Source organism: Ixodes scapularis, unplaced genomic scaffold (assembly GCF_016920785.2).
Source record: "Ixodes scapularis isolate PalLabHiFi unplaced genomic scaffold, ASM1692078v2 PGA_scaffold2__306_contigs__length_199485367, whole genome shotgun sequence".
Taxonomy (NCBI): domain Eukaryota; kingdom Metazoa; phylum Arthropoda; class Arachnida; order Ixodida; family Ixodidae; genus Ixodes; species Ixodes scapularis.
The window spans coordinates 123029987-123053690 of NW_024609857.1; the positions used below are offsets into that span (position 1 = coordinate 123029987).

At 44.7% G+C, this 23704-nt stretch overlaps 1 protein-coding gene across 1 annotated transcript in view; it reads right to left on the bottom strand.

Moving 5' to 3' along the window:
• LOC8041950 (synaptic vesicular amine transporter-like) overlaps positions 1 to 23704 on the bottom strand; it is a 72427-nt gene that overhangs the window by 42924 nt on the left and 5799 nt on the right. The window contains exons 4-7 of the mRNA XM_040219492.3: positions 2789 to 2847; positions 2603 to 2686; positions 1397 to 1489; positions 681 to 770 (exon numbers count right to left, since the gene is read on the bottom strand). Coding sequence (XP_040075426.3) covers positions 681 to 770; positions 1397 to 1489; positions 2603 to 2686; positions 2789 to 2847 — 326 coding nt within the window. The remainder of the gene's footprint in view (positions 1 to 680; positions 771 to 1396; positions 1490 to 2602; positions 2687 to 2788; positions 2848 to 23704) is intronic.

Here is a 23704-nt window from a genome sequence, read left to right on the forward strand (position 1 = left end):
AGGCAGAGGAAATGTTTGACGGAAAAACAAGGTTTGAGATGGAACACTTAATTTGGCGTCAGCGTGCAAAGCTGCACCCAAAACATACGTTCCCAATACTTTTCTAATAATCGTTGCCTATACATTTTTTTCCCTGTCAAAGCTATTGGCACTATGTAAGAAACGTAGTATTACCGCCGGTGTGTTTCGGCAGTTCGCTCGTATGGCTTCCTATCCGTGACGTAACGACCTTGACTTGTCTCGCCGTGATGTCACGAGTTGTTATTCTGACTGCTGATCATAGTTAGGAACAAGTTTGATGGCTTATGCGTAAGCGGCACGGTGGAAGCTTGTAGTCATTCCATTCTTAAACCAACACCATCAAAACTGACAGTCTGACATCACTTATATTTCTCTCGATGTTTGACCAATCGCAAAAACCCAAGCACAGCGGCGCTTTTGGTCGCAAACATTGCGTAAATTGCAGCAATTGGCTTCCCACGTGCTGTGCTGAATAAAACACAAGCTAGCTTATCTCTTTCTTTTCTTTTAAATACGAGTGAAGACTTATGAAATTCAAGCAGCTACAGCTCTGCATGTATGATTAAACTTTAGGAGAAATTCAACCACCCCGCGGCAAATCCGGAGAGCTGGCGCCAATATGTGATTTCTTTTTATTAAATATTGATGGCCATACGCACCGCTAAGAACGATGCTAAATGAGGCCAAAACGACGAAAGGAGTCGTCTTTCCCACGAAGTCGTACAGGACTCCGCCGTAGGGGTAACCGGCTGTAACAAACGAACACGATTAACGCTTCGCCTTTTTTGTTTGTTTTTTTTGTTTGGCAACAAATTTGGTGGCTTCATCTATTAAGTAGCCCCGGCACACTTCCGGTGCACGCATATTTCCTCTTTTTTACTCATCATTCTTTTATCATAACCGTGAATAAAGTATGACAGTGCTAAAAGTCGCCATTTTCAGAAGATAGCGTGAATATTGGATTTCCCAAGTACTGCGAAACCCGCCGTCTGCTTCAGAACCGGAAGTGGTTGGAGGCTATCTGCACACTGGCGCCACCATGTTTCAGCTCACGCTAGAAAAAGCCAATATATAAACTGTATCACCAAGAGTGGCTAAATTTCTCATCTACAGCCAACAGACCGATTACCCGTCGTGGCGTATCTCCATCAAGGCTGTATAAACATGCTAAAGTTGAGGCTTGGGCGAGTTGGTACATACATCGGAATTAAAAACAGCGCGGAAAGACGAGGACCAGACAAAGAAGTGACACAGCGCTACGTCCGTGTCACTTCTTTGTCTGGTCCTCGTCTTTCCGCGCTGTTTTTAATTCCGATGTATAAACATACAGAGCAAACCAATTTTTAGTGCGCTGAGAATTAAGGGAAAGACTAACCGAGGACGCCCAAGGCAGCGCCGCCCAGCGTGAAGCCCATCACTTTGCTGCGACGACTGTCGTCTGGATAAAGACTCGCCACAGCACCGAGCCCTTCAAAATGAAATGAAGAAGAAAACACGCTAAACAGTGTATTTAGTGTTAAACATTTGACATGGACTGCTGATTTGTTGCCGCGTCTGCACAAACGCCACATGGCCGTGGAAGCAAACGCACAGAGTTACTACAATCGAAAATGGTAGCACGTGCCGCGTCCGAAAAGAACGTTACTGTTGTTTAGGAGCATTCTTCAGGAAGAGAGCATAATGTTGCTTGCCAAGCTGTCCACTACATTATTTTTTTAATTCAATTTAACAACCCATTTTGATTATTGCTTTGTTGAAGATAACGCTACCCTCAATTATAACAATTTGTTTCGCGTTCTTCGATGATTTCGCATTAAACGCATGGTCAAGAAGATCTACCTCAATTCACCAACGGAAACGTCGCAGTCCTATAGAACTAATGGCAAAACAGCGGTAAAACAGACGAAAGATTCAAGGAACAGAGCACAAACACAAGACCTTTTTTGTGTATTCTGTTCCTTGTGTCCGTCCTTCTGCTATGTTAGCGCAGTCATGTATGTTTATAATTTTTTTACCAACAAGCTCAGGTTAATGCCTTGCCGCATTCATATGCCAAATCATGTGTACAGGACGTAGAGATTTTTATTTTTTTCCTTTTTAACTGCATTCAATTAGTTAAGTTCTATCCAAAAAGAAACAATATTAATTTCTAGCTTTGAACATGATTACTGATATTATGTTTGTTCGTTACAAAAAAAAATAAAAAATCTAAGGCGACGATGGTGTTATTCTGATGGAGGCATCAGTCTCATTTAAGGCGCCTCTCACTAATATATCAGTCTCATCTACGTACCAAAATTTTGCGAGTTGTTCCCTCTGCATGCAACGGAGAGTTTCACTCATTTCTACCAAATCTAGTTCTTACAGGAGCAAACAAATGTTTTCAATGGTTATAAAGTGCCTTTGTGTGTGTGTGTGGGGGGGGGGGTGCGTGTGCGTGTGTGTGTGTGTGTGCGCGCGTGCGCGCACGCGCGCGCGGGCGCACGTGTTTTTTTATTTCTCCTTGGACCAACTACTGTTTTGCAGTTTCTTCTAAATAAAAAAAAAGTCTCCTATTAGACAGAGATTGCTGGCAACTCACCGGCAACTGTGATGCACGAAGAGCCTACTCCTTGAATGGCTCTGGCGAGGAACAACACCGGAAATGTCTCTCCGAAAGCAAATACTGAGAGAGAATGAGGGGGACAAAGGGAATGGTTGAACGTCCAGTTGTAAAGCGCGGGAAATGCGCCAAAGAGGTCTACGAGCGAACGCCTTGAATACTTACACAAGCAGGAAGCAAGTATCACAATATTTCCCAGAAATAAGGGCAATCTATAGCCGACCCTGCGAAGACAGAACAAGGTGATACAATTGGCTGAAAAGAACGCCTCCACGTCACGTGGTCCGGAAGGCACATTGTTCTAAAGGACGGAATTCTATTCAGTTCCGCGCAATTCGTTCCCTTTTAAAGCACTATAGATGCTCTATTTTGCATCGTCGAACGATTTGGTTTTTGTTTGTTTTTCGCATACATATCGTCACCCATAGAGAAACTTCTGTGAAGAACTTTATGTATGCAAAAGTTATTGTGTTTTGCCTACCAGCAGGGATGACTGTATAAGTGCGTGCGCCTCTTCGACGACGAGCAGAAGTACAGTCGCAATCAAATTTAACTGGAACTCTCGATCGCGCGTCTTTTTCTGCGGCGCGCTAGCCTGGCGGAGGCCGGTGGTACCAATTGGTCACGTGTGGGGCGGGCCCTTTTCCGAGCGCGGAGGGAGCGCCAGGAGGCTCTCAGATCTATTGGTTAAAAGAAATAACATGCACCGCTTGTCTCTTTTCGTCTTGTATTTTTATTCTGCACACATGCATTTTACAGCAGATTTTCAGAAACAAAAATAAATATATTAAAGATAAAATAAAACCGTTCTAAATATGGCGTATTCTTGATGACTTGTTTAACGTTATCTGATGCGATACCCAACCGGGCTCAGAGTCTACCGTACCCCTCCCTCCGCCCCGCCTTGCCGCCCCCCCCCCCCCCCCCCCCCGGGGCCCGCGCTCTGAAATCGGCACGCCGTCACGTGACCACGTAATACCATCGGCTTCCCCCAAGCTAACGTCTCGTAGGGAAAAATGATAAAAACGCTCGTTCCAGCGTTTCAATTAAGTTTGATTGCGACTGTACATGCGCTCGTACACTAGTATTAGTGTAAGCGATAGCCAAGGTACGAAGTTTGAAATCACGTATTGTCTGTTGAGTCTAGTCGCTCAATACGAACTATTAGAGAACCTCTTTCGAAATACCACCGTCGTGCCTTTGCAGGAGAGAACTAGTATCGACACTATCAAAATATCTGCATAAAAAAGCTTCACACGTGCTTTGGTACGACTTTCAGAAATGCGTTGCTGATATATGCCACTATACAAAATACTATAAGCATGTTGAATTAATGCGAAGTATTCCATTAGAAAAGGTTGTATAGATTAGCTGACCTCAATATGCCATTGTTCATATTATACAAAAACAGCAGAGATAAATAGCAAAAAAAAAAATATTTTACCGCAGCAGCCAGTACACAAAACCAAAAAGCGGTTTAGATAATGAACATGTGGTGAAGTGCAAACAAAGGATTTTGATTTAAAATATAATCGACTTATACCCATGCGATCACATCACTGCTTCTGCAAATGTGAATGGAGTGTACGAAGGAAAAAAAATAAAAAGATAATTTCCGTGGCTGCCGCCAGCACACTTAGAAAACAATGCCGTAGTGCTGACACTTTTGCGTCACCAGCAAAGGCAAACGCTGGACGCAGATTGGAAACGAGTCATTGCTCGGCTTCGAGGCAAGTTTGAGCCTAACGTTGACGCAATTGTCGTGCCCAGCCTATGACCGGTGCTGGCCTTCGCTGAAGACGACGTCTCTATCAGCACGGCCTGGTTATCTAGGTGTTGCTACCACGCGGATCCACGCGGAAGAACTGGGTTCGAGGCCCGGACAAACCCAGTTATTGCTTTTCTCAATCTTTCCTGGGAATGTTCTGTCATTCCCGCCTGCCATTCCTTGTTATAGCTAGGGTTCGGAGTTTTCGGTTTAAACCGATAAAAGTACGCCGAATCCATTTTATGAAATTTGGTTTTAACCGAAAAAGGTCAGTTTGTAGGTTCGGCGTTTTCGTTTTAAACCGTTAAAAACCGTTAAAAGTACGTCGACTCCATTTTCTAAAATTCGGTGTTAACCGAAAAAGGCCACTTTGACCTTCCAGTCGTACCGCAGAGCCATGGCAAAAAGGTGGAACGACAGTAGGGAGTTTTCGTAGATCGTTTCCGCTGTCCCGCAACGCTCTCCGCAACCAGCTACGCTAGCCGGAACTCTACAGTGAAGGCTTCGTTGCGGAGGGCTTAGCGGAGGGGGCAGTGCGGTCTACGAAAACTCCCTAATAGGGAGTTTTCCTAGACCGCGCTGCCCCCTCCGCTAAGCGTTCCGCAACGAAGAAGTTGCTACTGCGCCTGTGTGCCGATAGCCTTGACTGTGGAGTTCCCGCTATCGTAGCGGGTTGCGGAGGGCCTTGCGGGACTTCGAAAATCATCTACGAAAACTCCCTAATGTCTATCGAAACGTGTCCGAATAGGGAGTTTTCGTGGATGGTTTTCGCCGTCCCGCAACGCTCTCCGCAACGCTCTCCGCAACCCGCTACGATGGCCGGAACTCTACTGTCAAAGCCGTCGGCGCGCAGGTGCACTACTGGCTTTTTCGTTGCGGAGGGCTTAGCAGAGGGCGAAACGCGGTCTACGAAAACTTCCTATTGTATGGGATAAACGGATGCCATCACGACGTTATGGTTTAATGTGCGCATCATCGACCGGAACGTGAAGTCCGAAATGCCCCATGACTTCGCCATGTACGGGCGTGTTTTCAAACTCGTTGTAAGGGAGACTGACTTGATGCAAGCTCTGCAGCCAGAGTTTAGTGAGTACACGAAATATGTTGTGTTTCAAAACGTCGCACCGTGTCTTTTTTGACGGTCAAATTTGGTTGAGTGGCCGAATTTGGTTCAGGCAGCGCTTTACCTTCTCAGCCTGCTAGTGTCCAGTGTTATTCTCGAAGCTCGGGATCATATTAATTGGAAAGAAAGAGTGCGGATCAACGAAGCCCTGGGAAAGTACATGTGTGTTTACTATAATAAGATCACGTAATCCTGATGTTCAGAATGTGAAGTTCCATGTTTTTTGGGCGTAGGCTTCATATCTGACTTGTCTATACTTCTGTTGTTTTTTTCTTGTTTCTTTTACAGTTGCACACATTTGCCAAAAGTGTCCATTTCTTTTTCAATGTATCTGTGCCGTTATTCTTTGAGTGAGAACAAATATTAAAAGCACAAGGATCATCGGATCCAGTGTCCGTTGGTGTCTATTTCATATTGACTGAAAAAAAGACGGTAAACTTTTGTGGGTTTAAATGTACACCAGAAAAAACTGAAAATTGTTTTTAGAATAAACACCAAAAACAGTACGCCGAATTTTGAGAAAATAAAAAGCGAAAACGCGCAACCCTAGTTATAGTTAAGAAATTTCTTTAATGCACCGGGTGTATAAAAAGATCAACAACACGCTACGTTGGGGACAGCGGCCGTACCGTCTCCGACGCGAGATGCACGAAACCATTTCCTTTTAAGTTTCAGGCACAAATTTGCATCATTAAACATTTTTTTTAATGAAACTCTTTTTTTATTAGTGACTTCCTGCTCGAAACCCTCTTAAGGTTGAAATTCAATAACGTATCTTATCAACCCTTTTACCAGTTCACTGCTACAAGGCGTGCTCAATAATTTATCAACCTCGGTATGAAAGAAAGTTGTAATCGTGACGATAATAATCCCTAAAGAACAGGAACAAGGGAGACAAAGGACAAACACAAATATTCAAACACAGCTGGGTGACTGCTGCGCGGTGGAAAAAATCCATTTGGTCCTGGTACGAACCAGGGATTTCTCCATTTCCAGTGGAGCGCTCTACCGACTGAGCTAAGCAGGAGTTAGACGTTAGTAGAGCAAATGAGTTTTATCAGCTGCCACCAGTCTAACACCGACGAGGGCGATCGGCTTCCATTTGTAAGGTTATGATTGATTAATAAAATGTTTCAATTCAGAAACAGTGTGATTGAGCGTGTCCCCGTTAATAATTTGGGGGTCCTCGTTTCGAAAAAAAAATATTCAAAACAAATCATGTAAAAAAAAATTCTCGACAATATATTTAGATTTATTGGCATATTATAAATAAAATATACTTTTCGATTTCATATTTTATAAAAAAAAATAAAAAAAGCAGCACGCTGTATTGAAAGCCTTTAGCCCGTAAACCACCTAAGGCCGTTTTTTTTATATAATCTTTTTAGCATAACACAACTTTCCAAATGAAGCTTTCAATTCATATCTTCAATTAGATAAAACGTGACCTGTCCCCATTCTTCGACCGATTGTTTCCTGTCGTAAAATCCCGTAGGTAGGCCAACACTAAATGAAGAAATAAATGGTAAAAATATAGGGTGGGCAATGCTTGGAGATCCGACAGCATTATTTTATGCAAAATTAGTGATTAACACGAGGAGAAAAAAGGGATCCCTCACCCTCCCTCCAACTTTCGTTTACGTGGTTCCTTTTACGAACCACGTAAACAGGAACTGATACCACAGATCTCGGACAAGGCAAATTAGCGTTCAACGGTGCGAAAAACACGCGGGATTTCGCTAGGAACGCCCCTGCTCTCTCACAGGAACGTATACCGCAGATCATGGATGCAGCAGATTCCAGTTTCACAGTGCCATAAAAATGCCGAAGACCGCTACAAACTTGCCTTTCACGGAAAACAATATCGGGCGCGCAAATCGCAAAGGAACCAAAAAAAAAAAAAAAAAGAAAAGAAACGCGAGAACGAGCTGCGAATACTTATGTCCCGAGAAAGGATATCTCAGAACGCGGAGGCAGGAGATTTGCGTGGCATAGTGCGTTAAACCCGAAGGAACCCGCTGTACACGCGCTTGTTGGGATTAGCGCGGTACCGCAGATCGCGCACATGATGTTTCTGCCGGATATTGCCTGATCTATAGACCATTCCATTTAGCGCTCTCTGGGCGGCACCATTTTGTTCGACCGCAGCGCCCTCTCCACACATCCGGGAAGTTCAGCGGGTTCGGCGGGGTCAACGAGGTAGAGGGGCTTAGAGTGATAAACCGGAAGTTCGGAAGTGGCACCCCCCCGGTTGCCGCCATATTTTACGCAAATGTGACCACTCGTCACGTGGCCTCCCAAGAGCCGTGACGTCACAGGTAAGATGGCAGCGCCCAGAGCTGGCGGATGCGAGTTTGTTCGGTGCGCGGTAGCCGTGATGTGCAGCTGCTTTCCGACGACTTCGGGCTTCTTCGTGCTCGCTGACGCAGGTATAATGTGAAAATATGAAGGAATGAGACTTTATACCGTTTTTGCGCAAGATCGCTCTGGATCATCTGGATATTAACGCCTGTGAGACAGCATCAGCTCTGCATCGCCGTACCGGTGCTTGGATTCCGGGATGTGTCCGAGGATCGATAGAACTTTGAGTGCTTTTAACATGAAATTTTCGCATTCTCTTAGCTTTGTTTGAACGTTGAAATATCTGAGAATCTACGCGAAATGTATGCGTCGCGTTAGGGCCTAAGGGAAGTTGTTTCAGCCCTCCGTCACCGAACAACCATAGCAACTTTTAGCGAGGAAGCTCCTGCGATTTTAACCTTTTGTGCCAATCCACGATTCTACATTCGATCGCTTTTCTTCCTTTTTTTTGTGTGTGTGTGAGTGCGAAGTGCACCCTTATTTTCAGCTACGAGGTTGGCGTTTTATTGAGTATGGGGAAGAATAAATCGTTGCAGGCACCTGCTTCAAAGCTATTCGACTTGCTGTAAGAACAACTGTTTTGGTGCATGCATAGATTAACTGCGCATTTTTTCTGTTTTGTAGGATTTATTGCAGCTATACTCTTTTCCATCAAGAGTGCATTGTATTAGTCGGTCAATTATTTAATTGTTCTAATTACCTGGATAAGATGATTCATATTTGTGTTCATCCCTTGCCTGGAGAGCAGTCTTGTTGAAAAATGTTGACTACCATTCCTTTCGGTCTCTTCAATAGACTCTTTTTAAAAGTGTGGGCTGTCTATACTTCGCATCACCGTAACTTGGAAAAGGCCAACCGCCACAGCCCCCTCGAGCCAATCAGAGAGACGGAGCGAAGGTGTGTGACAAATCTGTGCAGACGAGCACTCTGGTGATATGCTGTCATGTGCCTCTCTCCAATGTGTGTATTGACTCACCGAGACCGTAGCCTTTGCCGTCTGCCAAATTCTAGTGAAACAAATTACAGTAGCTACTACTGTAATTACCCCAGGCTTTCATACTTTGGGTATTTGTTCGACAAGAATGTTATGTCCGCCATCCCTGTGAATTCGGCTCAGCACCTATTGGACTCGAATGCTGCATTGGCGTTCGTCGTGAACTGGGGCCCATTCGTGTGCTTTGCGCCGAAAAAAATGGTGACGGTTGTGTTGCTTGATAAGGTTCTGCAAAGGGTCTATTGTGTCATACATATAGGAAGTGTCATGCTATATAACAATGCATCAACACATACTATTAAACTATATGCTCAGAGGTGTGTTTGTTTTTCCAATTAACAAGTTACAGCAGTGTGCTTTAATGCTATTCTCATGTGTGCAGTTTTAAGTATCCTCTCTGCAGTGCCTACGAAGGCCCCTGGAAGGAATAAATTAATAAATAACATTTTCACATCACTGGAGTTGGTTTTCGGATGCACCACATGTTCAGGAAAAGTTGAACGAGTGCAGCCCCTTGCAAGAAGTCTGCCAGTCTGGTATGACCCCTTAATTAATATTGAAAGGTCAGAGAAGCGAATGTCCTCGTAAGGTCCAAAGCGTGCAATGGACACAATTCTCGGTGTGTAGACTCTCAAGGCATGAAGGCAAGCGGAAATATGTTTATCTGGTTAGTGTATCAAATATGTTTATTTCCACTTGATTACATAATTATTGATTCTTAGTAAATGGTTCCATAACGAGTTCTTTCTGCGACAGTCTCGTGTCAGGCGTTCAGTCGTAGTACCTGTGGACCTTGTTGTCGGATGACGCTCCTGGCACGTCGGTGTTCAGTTTGGTCGAGTGGCAACTTTGACCGACTGATGCTGTCTCGTAATCATACGTCATGTGCACTGAAGCTGCAGGGCTGGCTTCTAATCCGAAAATTTTCCTGGTAGTTTTCGGCATCAATGTAGCAAGCTCGGGCATGTATTGCGTACGTGGCTGTGCCTTTTGCTGTACCGTTGACTTGAAAGCTGGCAACAATTTTTGTTTGCTATCCAAGTCTGGTGATGCTTGCAGTTCACTTTTGAGAGCAACCAACCATTCTATTCCTTCAAGTCACTCAGGGGCATTCTCCCTCAAAGTTGGAAATTGTGTGCTTCGTGGAGTGGACACAGAAAATTGGTGTCAGCAAATTTTTAGGTATTGTCCTTGGACGACAACCGACACCAAATCCACCGTCACTGCATCGCCGCTCACCTGCTTTGTCGTGCTTACCTCTTGTTGAGGTGATGGACATGAGGAGCTTTGGGGTAATCAGGGATAGAGAATCTTCGATTCAGCACCTTCGGCATCAGGGACAAAGGTCGCCGAAGGTAATCCTTAATCTCCTGTGGTCGCTCCTCGAGACGTAATCGAGGGTCGTTTGGCACAAACCCTCGCCGACCAATTCATTGGTACGGGCTGCTCTGGTAGACATGGTCGGCTTCATGCAGTGGTAGCAAAGTGGTTTTCAATCGCACATTCGCATCACCTACGTTTTCCTCGGTGTACTTTGTTGAGCACAGTCTTACACACGATGTCGGGAATGCTTCGGCGTTAGAGTGTCTCATTGAATTGGCATTGAATACTAAGGGGCAGCCGGTGGCAGTCGTCGTGCCATTGTGGCGTAAGTTGCCCTTGGTTTGTCAGATGCCGCTTCGCTCGCAGAAGTCTCGGTTGAAATACCTGTCAAACTTGTTCCGAAACAATCTCGGCAATCAAAATAAAAGCCGGGCAACTGATGGCAGGAAGTAGCTTCCTGATCTCCTCCCAGACAACGTCGTGGGTGATGTCGTGGATGCCTGGGAGGCTGGCGTCGAAGTAGTAGCTGGACAACTCGAGTGTCGAGACGCCGGGAAGTTGTTCATAGTGGCAGGCTCGGGCATGCAGTGCATATTCCATGTTGGAAGCCTCAGTGATATGAACACTTCGACTGTTGTTGGGGGGTTGCGGACAAGGCTGCCGAAGGCGTTGTCCATCACGTGAGGCGCATGGGATTCTTAGGTTCTTGCCTTCTGTAGCATCAAGGTCGGCGTGGGCGTGGGCGCTCGATCAAGCGCAAAACATCCTCCACGAGTGCGGCGGCGCTCTCATTGGGGCAGTGTCCTGGACAGAATCAAGAATGCGGCTCTCTTTCGTTGATGTTGGCTGACGGATGCGCGCTTCAGCTTGATCTTGCAAACTTCCCATGACGTTAACGAGGGTCCATGGTTCTCAGACCAGCGCCGGCAGTTGCTTCCACGAGAAGTATAGGTTCTGCAGGAGCTGGTTGTCTGTCCACCCAATGTGGCGGGCGACACTGTCATATTGTTCAATCCAGTCCTTGACGTCTTCATACAGCTTGCGTGAAAAAGCGTCGGAGTGTGATTTGCGACGGGCATGCAAACAATGGTGGGAGGGGACATGGTTTGCTGCTACAGGTTTATCATTGTTGGCTTAGTCAGCTTCGGATTTTCTGACAGGAGACCGAATTCCGGTGGTTTTTCCTGGTAGCAGCAACTGGCTCGGATTTCAGGTGCTTCGTGGTGTATTTCCGAGGTTACTCCTTGTGGTACTCGGTCGTCTTGCGGTTGTTCTGCCAGGCTCGGGTCAGGACTTTGCCTACGGCTCGACAGGGGTATAAGACGCAGGATAGTCCGCCAGCCGTGTCCCATTATCGGGTAACTCGGCTAAAGAGCCGCCGGGTTCACACAGAGTGAAGGGCTACGGGTAAAGTGCCCAGCACCTCCACCTGAACATACAATTACAGCTGAGCATGACCTGCAGTGTCCCAGAATAGTGAATATTGATAGAAGATAGGACTGGAACAAGGATCCGTGAAAGTATAACAAAACTAGCAAAAGAGAATCTATCCTGACCACTGAAGAAGCTGCATTGCTTTAGTGGCATTCTGTCCGAATAAATCCTCTCCTTCGGGGTTTGGCGACTGCCGTGGACGAACTGAACTGAAATGGATGTGGGACCACTTTTCTGGTAATGAGCCACTGCAGACTGTTGCCACAAAGCGGCGTGAGCTGGGTACGTAACACGCTCGGTGAAATGTCCGGACAGCTTGCAATTCGCGTAACGAGTGTGGATGAAACGTTTGTGTTGACGAAACGTGCGACAGACCAGCGGGATCAATACCAACTGCAACACCTGTGCTCCGTGAAAGTGCACGTCTACGCCGGAACAATTTCGGAAGCAGTACAGCATCACCTAAAGCATGGCACAGGAACTACCAGCTTGAAGGCAGCTCTTCGGTGCGCCGCACACCTGTGCTCCGTGAAAGTGCACTTCTACGCCGGAACAATTTGTAAGCAGCACAGCATCATTCAGCAGGGCACGGGAACTACCAGCTTCAAGGCAGCCTTCCGGTGCGCCGCACAACCGAAGTGAGCCCTCGGTCATTTGATCGAAGCTGCACCGCGATTGCACACCGCCAAGCACGACTCACGCAATTTCCGTCGCTAAACTGTGTATCCAAATATATTGCACACGCTTCACTGCAAACCTCGAAGATTCCGATGGTCAACGAGAGCACAGAAACGTCGCCTTAAATTTTATCCTAGCGGTATCCGAATCAATCCGAGGTCCGAGCAACGTAGGTCAGATTGTCTCTTCCGTGGCAATATCCCGGTCGGTCACCAGCGAAATGCACACCGTTTCTCCGTATTTTAACGTTATACCTACGTCAAACACCACGCTGAACTCTGAACTCGCTTTCGACCGGCCTCATATGACGGCTTCCGCGTCTGAAATCAACTCGCCGAGACGAACGACAACCAACAAAGCATCCGACAAGCTCCGGCCCAGCTGGGGCCAGCCGCTTCATGGGCGCTGCCATCTTTCCTGTGACGTCACGTATTTGGTTTGGTCATGTGACGTGTGGTCAAATTTGCGTACAATGGCAGCCTCCTTATGGGGGTCACTTTCGAGTGCAGACCGGAACCCCGGTTTATCGCTCTAAGCCCCTCTACCTCGTTGGGCGGGGTAAAACGAGTGAGAGGGCACGCCGCCGACTCCGCTAGCAGACGACAAACCGGGAGGTTGCCGTTCTCCATCTTTGGGCTGTATCGGCGGGCTCTACCGAACACCGAACTCTCGCTCGTGGCTGCCGTTGTGAAGTGGTTCGCGTTCTTACAATAGTTGTGGCTACTCCAAAATCAGCCTATAGCTCTCTGTTGTTCTATTTTGCTAAATGATAAACTAGCGTATATTTTTTCCGTTACTTAAATAGCAGTTGAGTCAGCCGGCAGTACTACCCTCAACTACTGCGTGTATTACGGCAGGAGAGCACGTTTTTGTTTATTATTTCAGACTTCCACTCATGGTCGCTAAAGGCCTACACCAGTACGAACTTTTGTATAGTAAAAAAGGTACAGCAACCGGATTTTCTTTTCACCAAAGAGACCGGCCAATCTGACACAGTTTTCCCTATTTTTCGTTTTTTATTTGCACGCAGGTAACAGTGCAATTGGACCCTGTGAGTCTTTTTATCTAGCATAGTATTACACGATAACTGGCATACCAAACTCTGCGCATCTGCGCTTGAAAGTTCCAAAATGGCGCGATTTTAAACAGAGTTTGCACACCAGCCGGACGATAGCTACAGCCCACTCGGCGGAGCGGACGGCTTGCGGGGGAGAGGGGGAGTGCATTTTTTTTCTCTTTTACCCTCTCTGCTATGACCCTAATGGAACGGTCTATATCCGGCAGAAATCGGAAGGTAAGCGTTGTGTTGGAGTTTGTTAAGGATATTCAGCCAAAAAACAAAATGAGCAATCTCTCGGGCGCGGGCGTTCATACGGGATTTCGTGGTAGAAGTAGGCAATACATGCTTCGTCCTGGCTCTTATATTACATCTAGGTCAAGGAAAAACAATAAAAAAAAAAAACACGAATTGGTATATTAATACCTGACTTACCTGACACACATACAGCCGCTGTACAAATTATGCAGAGCTTTGACTTAAGGCACAGCTTGGAAAAACCGCATTGAAAAGTGAATTTTTTCGTTCCCCATGGAACAAACCAAATAACGTGTCTTCACTGCGTCTTGATTGGAGACATGTACCCCTTGCTGTATTTTTTCTATAATCCCGTACAATTGTTTTGAGTGACTATTTTACACGGTATGTCAATGCGGTTTTGCTGCGGATTGTATTTTTACTGCGTTTTCTAGCATTTTGTGTTGTTTTTACTTTGCTCTTGTTTTGCGGTTGACCACAGAGCAATGCAAACGGCAGCAGGGGCTCGCAAGGCAGAAAAAATCTGCGTTTTACCTTGCTCTGAATAAAACAAACAAACAGATGTCTCAAGGTTGTTCATGTTCAGTTGCGACTCAGAGCGAACCTAACATTGCAAAAGACAGGACGTCAAATGCATTATTCTGCGAATCAAGTGAGGAAATTCTAAATTTGTAGCAACGCTCAGCGAAAAAATATTTCTCACGAAAGAATAAACAAAGTAAAAGAAAACCTATGAACCCATGACTGCCCCATCATCCTGCGATGTAACATTTTGGAACAAGGAGTGTAAGTGGGGTAGAAATTTCATTAAATATTACCCTCACGCTGGACGGCATATACAAATAACTTTCACAGGAATGCGCAAGAAATGATTTTTTCATATTTTTGACAAAATTTATTTTGTCAGAAAGACAAGTGGTTTCCCGAATAGCTGAAAAAAAGGGCGTCTCGGCAGATTTAGTTTCGAAAATATATTCGCGAATGGTTAGGCATGTCTAAGTTCGTGGAAGATAAATTCCAAGAATCCTGACACCATGTCAGAGAAGGCCTCTAGGCTTCAGTGCAGCCAGGGGAACTTAAAAATAATCCGTGAAGACGAAGAGCGATACTCTTTTCATTTTTTGATGTCTGAAGGTGACACCTGGGTCTATCGTCGATATCCCAAATCCAAAATAGGATCAATGCAGTGAAAGGTCATGCCAGCTGTCTCCAGGGATGTCAAAGGACTCTTGTTTCTGGAAATTATTCCACACAATAAAATCATAACTGGGGAGAGCTTCGCCAACAAAAGGATTGGTTTATTGAAATCTATTAAGAAGAAAAGACAAGAAAAACTCGCAGCCTGCGTGTTCCTTTTTACGACAATGCGCCTGTCCACATGTCACACAAAATCACAGGCTGCCATCCGAAAATGCTTGTTTCAACAGCTGGACCATCTACCCTACAGACTTGACTAGGCTCCCTCGGATTATTTGCTGTTCCAAATTTCGATGAAATTTTCCTGTGGACAGCGGTTTTCAAGTGATGAATTTGTCAAGGCGGATGTGACGTTCTGGGGGTGCAGTTCAAGCCGAAGATATTTGATCATATTGGTTTTGGTTGTTGCAAAAACAGCGAATCAAGTTTATGGAGCTATAAGGTGGCTATGTTAAAAAATTAGAACAAACCTTATTTTCTAATGAAGTAGATATATTGTTGAATGGTCATTGTACCAATGGTCTGATTTTGGTATCGGGAAGAACTAGGAAGCTGCTTAAGCGAGGGTGTTGAACCAAACCAGAACCTTAACTGAAAACGGGATCAACACCCTACATTTTTGAACTACCGGAAACAAAACTAAAACTGAAACAATCACATTTTCAAGTAGCGGTTTTTTGTCTGCTGTAAAACGGTTACGCGATAACTGCTATGTTTCAAGCGTAAGGTAAATTCTATGAAGGGGTTTGCGCTAATCAGTTTTCGATGAGCCAGTTTTTGTTGGCGGCGGCGGCAGGTTAATTTTAGCCTTCGCAGCAGCGGTGTTGGCGTCGCAGTATTGTTTATTGGCTTTCCTAATAAAATACTTATAGCACTCAATTTAACACCAAGACAACTGCCTTTCCTTGATCTAAAGACGTAGACTACATCGTTACCTGTAGAACGACTCGAAAAACTAAAAGACTCACTTTTGGCGAGGAAAAAGCTAGGAGTGACTTTCTCATTCTATAATGTTAAATTTGATGCGATGAAGATATGAAACTTCGCGTTTATGATGGGTACTGAAACTATTGCTTTAAGAAAAAGTCGCAGAAAATGCGGTGGTATGATCAAGAGTAGAGTTAAGAACCGGTTTGAACCGTTTCGATCTTGGTGTACCCGGTAACCGAACCAACATTTTTTTGAGCTTGCGTGAATAACAACCAAACCGGAGCGAACTACAAAGCCACTGAATCCGAACCCGAACAGACCGAGAAAGAGGTCCGGTTCGACAAACTGGCTTGAGCACTCCATATAGTTAAATCGCTGTAGACAATAATCAAAAATTTAAAATAAAAATATTTGGCGGCACGATAATCAAACGCGCTAAGAATGACGTTTCCTGCGTAAACTAGGGTTTTCAAAACACACACACACGACTCAATGAACGCATATCAGTTACTGCCAAGGGGCCAAGTTGTTGCTGTATATAGCGTTTGGGATAAATAGGTTCATAGTTACTGGGTGACGGGGAGACGCCAGGCTCTTTAAATCGACCGCGAAATTTGGTTTCTTAACCTATCGCGCTACGACTTTGTGCAGCGTTGCCCAGAGATGGAGCATTTTGTTTGTAAAATTTGCAAAGAGCGAACTTACCTGAGGAAAAAGTAAAGAAAGAAATGCTTAGCTACCATGGAAACGCAGCGACGCCACCGGTCTGCAAACAACTCGGCGCCGTTTCGCACGGGAGACAAGAGATGGCGCAAGCGGTCGCGACGCCAACTGCCACTAACGAACGAGCATACGACGCCGAGAGCCGGTGCCTTAAGCAGACAATCTTTTCGACTCAAAAGCGGCGCGAGCTTTTCTGATATCAGTTGGCAATGCATTATTTGATCATCCTTACTAACAAAACACATTGAATGGACACATAATCGATTAAAATCGTGGGCCAGACAGCACCCGAAGCATGCGGTCACAGGCTAACAAGCTCTTGCTCGCATTCCAGATCTTTGCATCGTGGATTGTGCAGCCGGCAAGCGACAATGTGACGACAAGTCTGGCTCAGCAGTTTCTTCACAACGCAGTTCCTATCACCAACTGCGCTGAAGCCACCGGTCTGCCGCTGACAAAGAGGAGTGCTGGACTGTGCCCGTTGGCTTGGCCGGCGCTTTTGCGCGAAATACCATCGTCATCGACACTGACCGAAGCTGCCTGCGCCGCCCCTTCAGCGGTCCCGCTTAGTGGGCGAGACAGCACCCGAGGCATGCGGTCACAGGCTAACAAGCTCTTGCTCGCATTCCAGGTAGGTAAAAAACCTTCCTACTCGAAAGTAAAAAGTAACTATGTTTGCCTTGTGGTGCTGCCTCGCCCGGGAGCGTTGTGTGAATGTGTCGCTGCTTGTTTTGACTCGCTTTGCGTTCTTGTCCTTTTACTCAGCGGTGATGTAGAGGAGAACCCGGGTCCGCTAACTGAAGAGCAGTTAAAGGCGATTCTTGATGGCCAAAAAGCCCTGAACAGTAGTATGAACTCGATCAAAGAGAGACTAGAACAGCACATAACGCAAACTAATGAGAGGCTCTCATCTATTGAAAGAAAAGTTGAAAAAAATCGAAACTCAAGTTAAAGCTACCTCGGATTCAGTTCCCAAACTTGAAGCGTGCGAGAGGGTCGTTCACCACCTCAGTAACCAAGTCTTGACATTAGGTGACAGGATCACTGGACTGGAAAATTATAATAGACAAAATAACTTAATAGTGTATGGACTCGACGAGGACACGTCAGAAACAAACGATCTGCTAAAAGAAAAGGTGATAGTGGATATTTTTGAAAACAAACTTGGGGTGAAAGTGTCTTCTACAGAAAAAATACATCGGCTTGGGAAACGACATGAAACGAAAATTCGGCCAGTTATGATAAGATTTTCTTCACGCAATGAAAAAGCTGAGGTTATGAGGAACGCATACAAGCTTAAGGGTTCTGTCTTATCGTTATCTGAAGACTACACTTTTGAAGTAAGGGAAAAGCGTCGTCATCTCTGGGCATACGCGCAGGCTCAAAAGAGTGATCCAAGCAATAAGGTCAGATTAACCTATGATAAACTTATAATAAACGGTCAAACGTTTACTTGGAATGCTGAAATAGAAAAAGTCGTTGCCGTGAAGCGTGCATGACGTCCAAGTGCTGTTAGAAAAATTGCGCGAAGGAATGTTATAATGTTGCTGGTGAATTGCAGAAGCGTTAAAAATAAAGTGGAAGACTTGTATGGATTGATTAGCTCTGTAAAAGCCGATATAGTCCTGGGAACAGAGTCCTGGTTAGATAGCTCTATATCAGATCACGAGGTGTTCCCTAGCGTATTTAACGCTTATCGAAAAGATAGGTCATCACATGGGGGAGGCGTCTTTATACTGGTTCATGATTCCTTGAAAGGCTGCCAACTAGACGTGCCAGGCAATACTGTCGAATCAGTGTGGTGTAGTGTTGGGCTGCCTGATAACAAGAAATTCACTGCTGGAGTGTTCTATAGACCCCCTAACTCTGACTCAGCTGTCATAGAGGTACTTCACGACCTAGTATCCAGTGTTTCGAATGACTGTGTAGTGCTTGGAGGCGATTTTAATCTACCAGATATGATATGGGGCGTGGAACTTTGTGCATGTGGAACCATGTGCCAGTTGAATCTCGATCTCAAATGCATGGTAGACAGCTTAGCACTTAAACAACATGTTCTTGTACCTACACGGAATCAAAACACACTTGACTTGTTTCTCTGCAACTACCCTACCGTTGTTAAGCAAACTGATGTCATACCCGGTATCAGCGACCACAGTGCTGTTGTCTCAACTCTTGACTTTCGGGTTTCGCGCAAAAAAGTGAGTACGGGTAGAAAGGTGCTGTTATATGAAAAAGGTGACTATGAAGGGATCAGTTCTGAACTTTCGAACAATTTCCTTTCCTTCGAATGCCTTGCTGAGGAGATGAGTGTTCATGACATATGGGTAGTCTTTAAACAAAGAATTATCAGTTTAACTGAAAACTACGTTCCAAGTATAGACTCGTCGAAGTTAAAAAAGAGAGAAAAACCATGGATTACCGGTGGCCTACTGCGGCTGATAAAGAGGCGCAAGCGTGTGTTTGCACGGTATAAAAAAAAGAGCTCGGTGCGAAATCTAAATAAGCTAAAAGAACTTATGTCATTGTATAAAATAAAGGCGAAGGAAGCCAAAGAAAATTATCTGCAACGGCTGGAGGACGGGATGAAAGCAAACAACAAACAGTTCTGGAAGTACATGAGGCGCTGTGGTAATGATCAGATTGGGATAGGAGACGTGATGGTCAACAACGAAATAATTACCGATGACTGGCAAAAAGCTGAAGCCTTCAATCAATATTTTCAATCAGTTTTCTTGCCTCCTGAGAGCATCGACTACGATAGATGCCAGGGCACGTTCAGTGCAATGCCACCAGTTGAACTTGCTATAGGAGGTGTGTTGGAACTTCTAAAGCATATAGATGAAGCTAAGGCAGTAGGCCCAGATGGGATCTCTCCGAGAATTTTAAAACGTTGTGCAGATGCGATCGCTCCATACCTTTTTGTAATATATAACAAATCGTTGAATGATGGTTCATTGCCAGACGACTGGAAAGTGGCACACGTGGTGCCTGTGCACAAAAAAGGGCCCAAAAAAGGAAATTACGAATTACAGACCGATCTCACTGACATCTATATGTTGTAAATTACTGGAGCATGTTTTATATTGTCACATTATGAGGCATTTAAACTGTCATAATTTTTTCTTTGACTCGCAAAATGGGTTCCGAAAGGCGTACTCGTGTACTACACAACTAACTGAGCTTTATCATGATTTAATGACGGGGGTTGACGGAGGCGGACAGATTGATTGTGTTTTCTTAGATTATAAAAAATCGTTCGATACGGTGTCACACGAACTATTAATATACAAATTAGAGCGCATGAATTTTGACACGACTATCCTAAATTGGATAAAAGCATATTTGTCATCACGTCTTCAGCGTGTTGTTTTAAATGGTAAAACTTCAAATACTGTTATGGTAACATCTGGTGTACCGCAGGGGTCCGTTTCGGGTCCATTGTTGTTTCTGATATTTGTTAATGATATTAATGACGGTGTAAATTCACAGGTACGATTGTTTGCCGATGATTGTGTTGTTTATACATGCATAACAGACGAGGGGAGTTCCACGCGGCTGCAGTGTGATCTGAATCGAATAGAGCAATGGTGTAAAAAGTGGAAGATGGAGTTAAACGTTAAAAAATGTGCCCATGTTAGTTTTACCCGCAAAACCAAAACAAAAGTTGAAACATGTTACCAACTGAATAATGAAACCGTAACAAAACAGCAAACAGTTAAATATCTTGGCGTCACTCTGTCAGCTGACTGCACCTGGAACGCACACATTAACGACGTTGTTATGAGGGCCGGCAGAGCGCTTGGATTTTTAAAACGAAATTTAAGAAAATCAACTAAATCTATCAAAGAGCTCGCCTATCTATCTTATGTGCGCCCAGTGCTAGAGTACGCCTGCACCGTTTGGGATCCTTCTCAGCAAAACCACATTGTTGCTTTAGAAAGAATTCAGAGTTGTGCCGCTCGTTTCGTTTTGGTGCGGTACGGCCGCTTTGAGAGTGTAACCGACATGATAAAAGAACTGGGATGGTCTACATTGGCATTAAGACGAAGAAATTTGCGCTTGAAGTTTTTATACAACATTTATAACAATAAAACTGGCATTAATAGCTCATTTTACTTATTACCACCAAATTATATCTCAAAAAGAAAAGACCACATTCATAAGATTAGAGAATACCGCACCAGGACGGAATTGGGCAAAAATTCTTTTTTTGTTAAAACAATTAAGGAGTGGAATGCCTTGCCCAGTGCGATTGTGTGTGCCGCGAATTCAGAAATGTTTTTTCAGAGTTTATTCGCCCCCTGCGATAATGCCTGATGGCGCTGCAGGACAATGATGATGATGAATAAAAAAATGGTTTGTCGGGTTATTTTGACTCTTTTTTTTTTTTTTTTCGGGGTACAGAAGTCGTCTGATTTGCAGTTCGTCTTTACTACCGCGTCTGTCTTTGGTTCTGCGACTGTCATTCGCGCTGTTTTCTTACGTTTAACGTCGGTACGGTGCGTTTAACTCCTAGCAAACGAGCTAAGGTCGTACTTTGGTACGGGGAGTGCCATAGGACGAAAGAAGTCCGCCGACGCTTCCGAACGGAGTTCAGGCGACGGCCTCCGAGCTTCGAAGACGCTTCGAAGAGAACGGAGACGTCCGCAACAAGGAACGGACCCGTCTGTCGCCCCTGCGGACCCGCACCTATCAACACGAAGGGGGGCCAGGCTTTTCGACGTTTCTCAACCCTACGTTCACCGGGTCTTGAAGAAGAACCGCTTGTTTGCGTACAAGATGCAGATCCTGCAAGAGCTCTCAGAAAATGACAAGGCGAAGCGCCTAGCATTTTGTCAAGATTAGCTGGCTTGAATTGCAGCTGACCCAAGCCATCTCCAGTTTCTGATGTTCAGCGACGAGGCAATTTTCCACCTCGATGGCCATGTGAACAAGCAGAATTTCCGATATTGGACTGAGGAAAACCTTCACTGGCACCAGGAGGAAGCTGGCTACACGTTAAAAACTACAGTATGGTGCGGGATTTGAAAAGAAAAAATCGTCAGGCCATTTTCGTTTTGAAGCCTCTCATCGTTTTTTGTTTTGTTTGTTTTTATTGACAAGCATTCCGAAGACTGAGCTGTGCCAAATGGCCCTCATTAGGGCCAACCACATATGCATTTGGATGCATCACTTCCGTGAAGCCTCTTCCCGTGTCTCTATCTCCGCTCCACCTAAAAAAAAAAAAAATGCAGTTGCCGCTCGCACAAACGAAACAAAAAAAAAAAAAACGCATGAATACTCCAGTGAACATATTTGTGTGTTCGTGGCCACGCGTATGCTGCCATTGCCTCTTCCCGAATTCTCGCCGCCTGCGGAACGCACGCCGCTTTTGAGTCGAAAGATCGTCTGCTAAAGAGGCCGGCTTTTGGGCGGCCGTATGCTTCGTTCGTTGGCGGCGTTCGTTGCTGCATCTCTTGTCTCTCGTGCGAAACAACGCCGTGTTGTTTGCAGACCGGTGGCGTCGCTGCGTTTCCATGGGAGCTAAGCCTTTTTCTTTCTTTACTTTTTCCTCAGGTAAGTTCGCTCTTTGCAAATTTTACAAAAAAAAAAAAAAAAAAAAAAGCACCATCTGTGGGCAACGTTGCACAAAGTCGTAGCGCGATAGGTTAAGAAACCGAATTTTGCGGTCGATTTAAAGAGCCTGGCGTCTCCTTGAATCACCCTGTAGTTTTCACAAGTAGTATTTTGTTAAGTAAAATAAACTTATAGTTTTTGTTAGAAACTTGCTGAACATCGCCGAATACAACTACATCTATTCTAGAAAGACTCGAAGTGCTTAGGGAGATTGGTGGTGCGCAAAAGCTCACGCTTGTCCTACAGGCTCAAAGCTGGCAAAGCAAAAATGGGAATGACAAAAAAAAAAAAAAAAGCCGCGGAGATTTGTTGAAGGTGGTCGCCTTTTTGGAATCTAAACATACTTCTTTTTTTTTTTTGTTTTGCGTTGCCTTATTTAATGGTATGTGAGGATGTACGTCAAGTTCCTATAGTCGCTGAGACATTGTGAAATGCTGGTGTGACAATTCCTCAGCATCTTGCTATTGCTTCGCAGTTGATGAGGTTGTGGCCATAAAGGATATCCCAACAACTAATCACAAAATGTTGAACATAATAACTCTGCCATTCTTTTTTATTATAATTAAACAAGATGTTTATTTTCCCTAACTAAAATGCAAATATAATTAAATAATCAGTTATTCCAACTGAATTAATAAATAATTTCCAGTGAACTAATTATTACGGTAATATTCTTATTTCTGTGAAATGCGTAAATGTTGCCCCAAACGTTTGACCGATGTTCGATGAAACACACGGTTTCTTGGTTAACGAATGACACGAATGTTTTACTAAAAAATGTTTGTCACATGATTCTGTAATTTTATTTGTAGCTTTCTTTATTATATATCATAAACGCCTCAGACAGGTAATACATCAAACCACAGGAATCATGATATTTCCTTCGCACGAACTAGAACAACTTTTGTCTACCTGAGAAATCAGGACGTATATGGAACCAACTCTAGATGATGCAAAGGTCGGTGAAGTTGCCCCAGAAATTTCGGATCTGAATACACCGGGCCTTTAAGATGGCGTCTTAATAGGCCCATTAAAACGTCGAAAACACCAAGTATCAGTAGAGGCTATTGAGGGCTTAGTATAACCATTCCATTTCATTGATCACGGCCAAGTATGTTCTAGCAGTGCCTGCACATATGATTGTATTATTTGGGCGACAAATGAAAGGGGCTAAAATTCTAGCACTGCTTATCGCCGACGGACTGGATATCAAAGCTGTTTTTTTCTGGGACCTGATTGGATTTCGTTTTAACTGTGCCATACTTTCTTGTGTTCCAAGGGCAGTTAGGGAGTACGACCTGTCTCAAACAAAAGTTGCCATGTATGAATATAAATTATTCCGAGTCAGTGCAACCTGTTCGTAATCATGACTTTTCTCTCGTTTCTACTCTTGCTTCATTTGCCTTTGTTTTTTTGAAGAACCAGTGAAAACGCGGCAGTATGATTACCGGCAGAGTGCTGGATCGAAGTTATGCGCACGCCAGTCGTGCTTGTAGCTCGTAAGAAAAGATGACTCGCAACCTGTCCCGCTCCACTCCTCCTTCACCGCCTCAAGGCCGAAGCACCACTTGGAGTATTGATTTGGGTCCGGTTTGTCGCGGGCCTTCAGGCGTAGA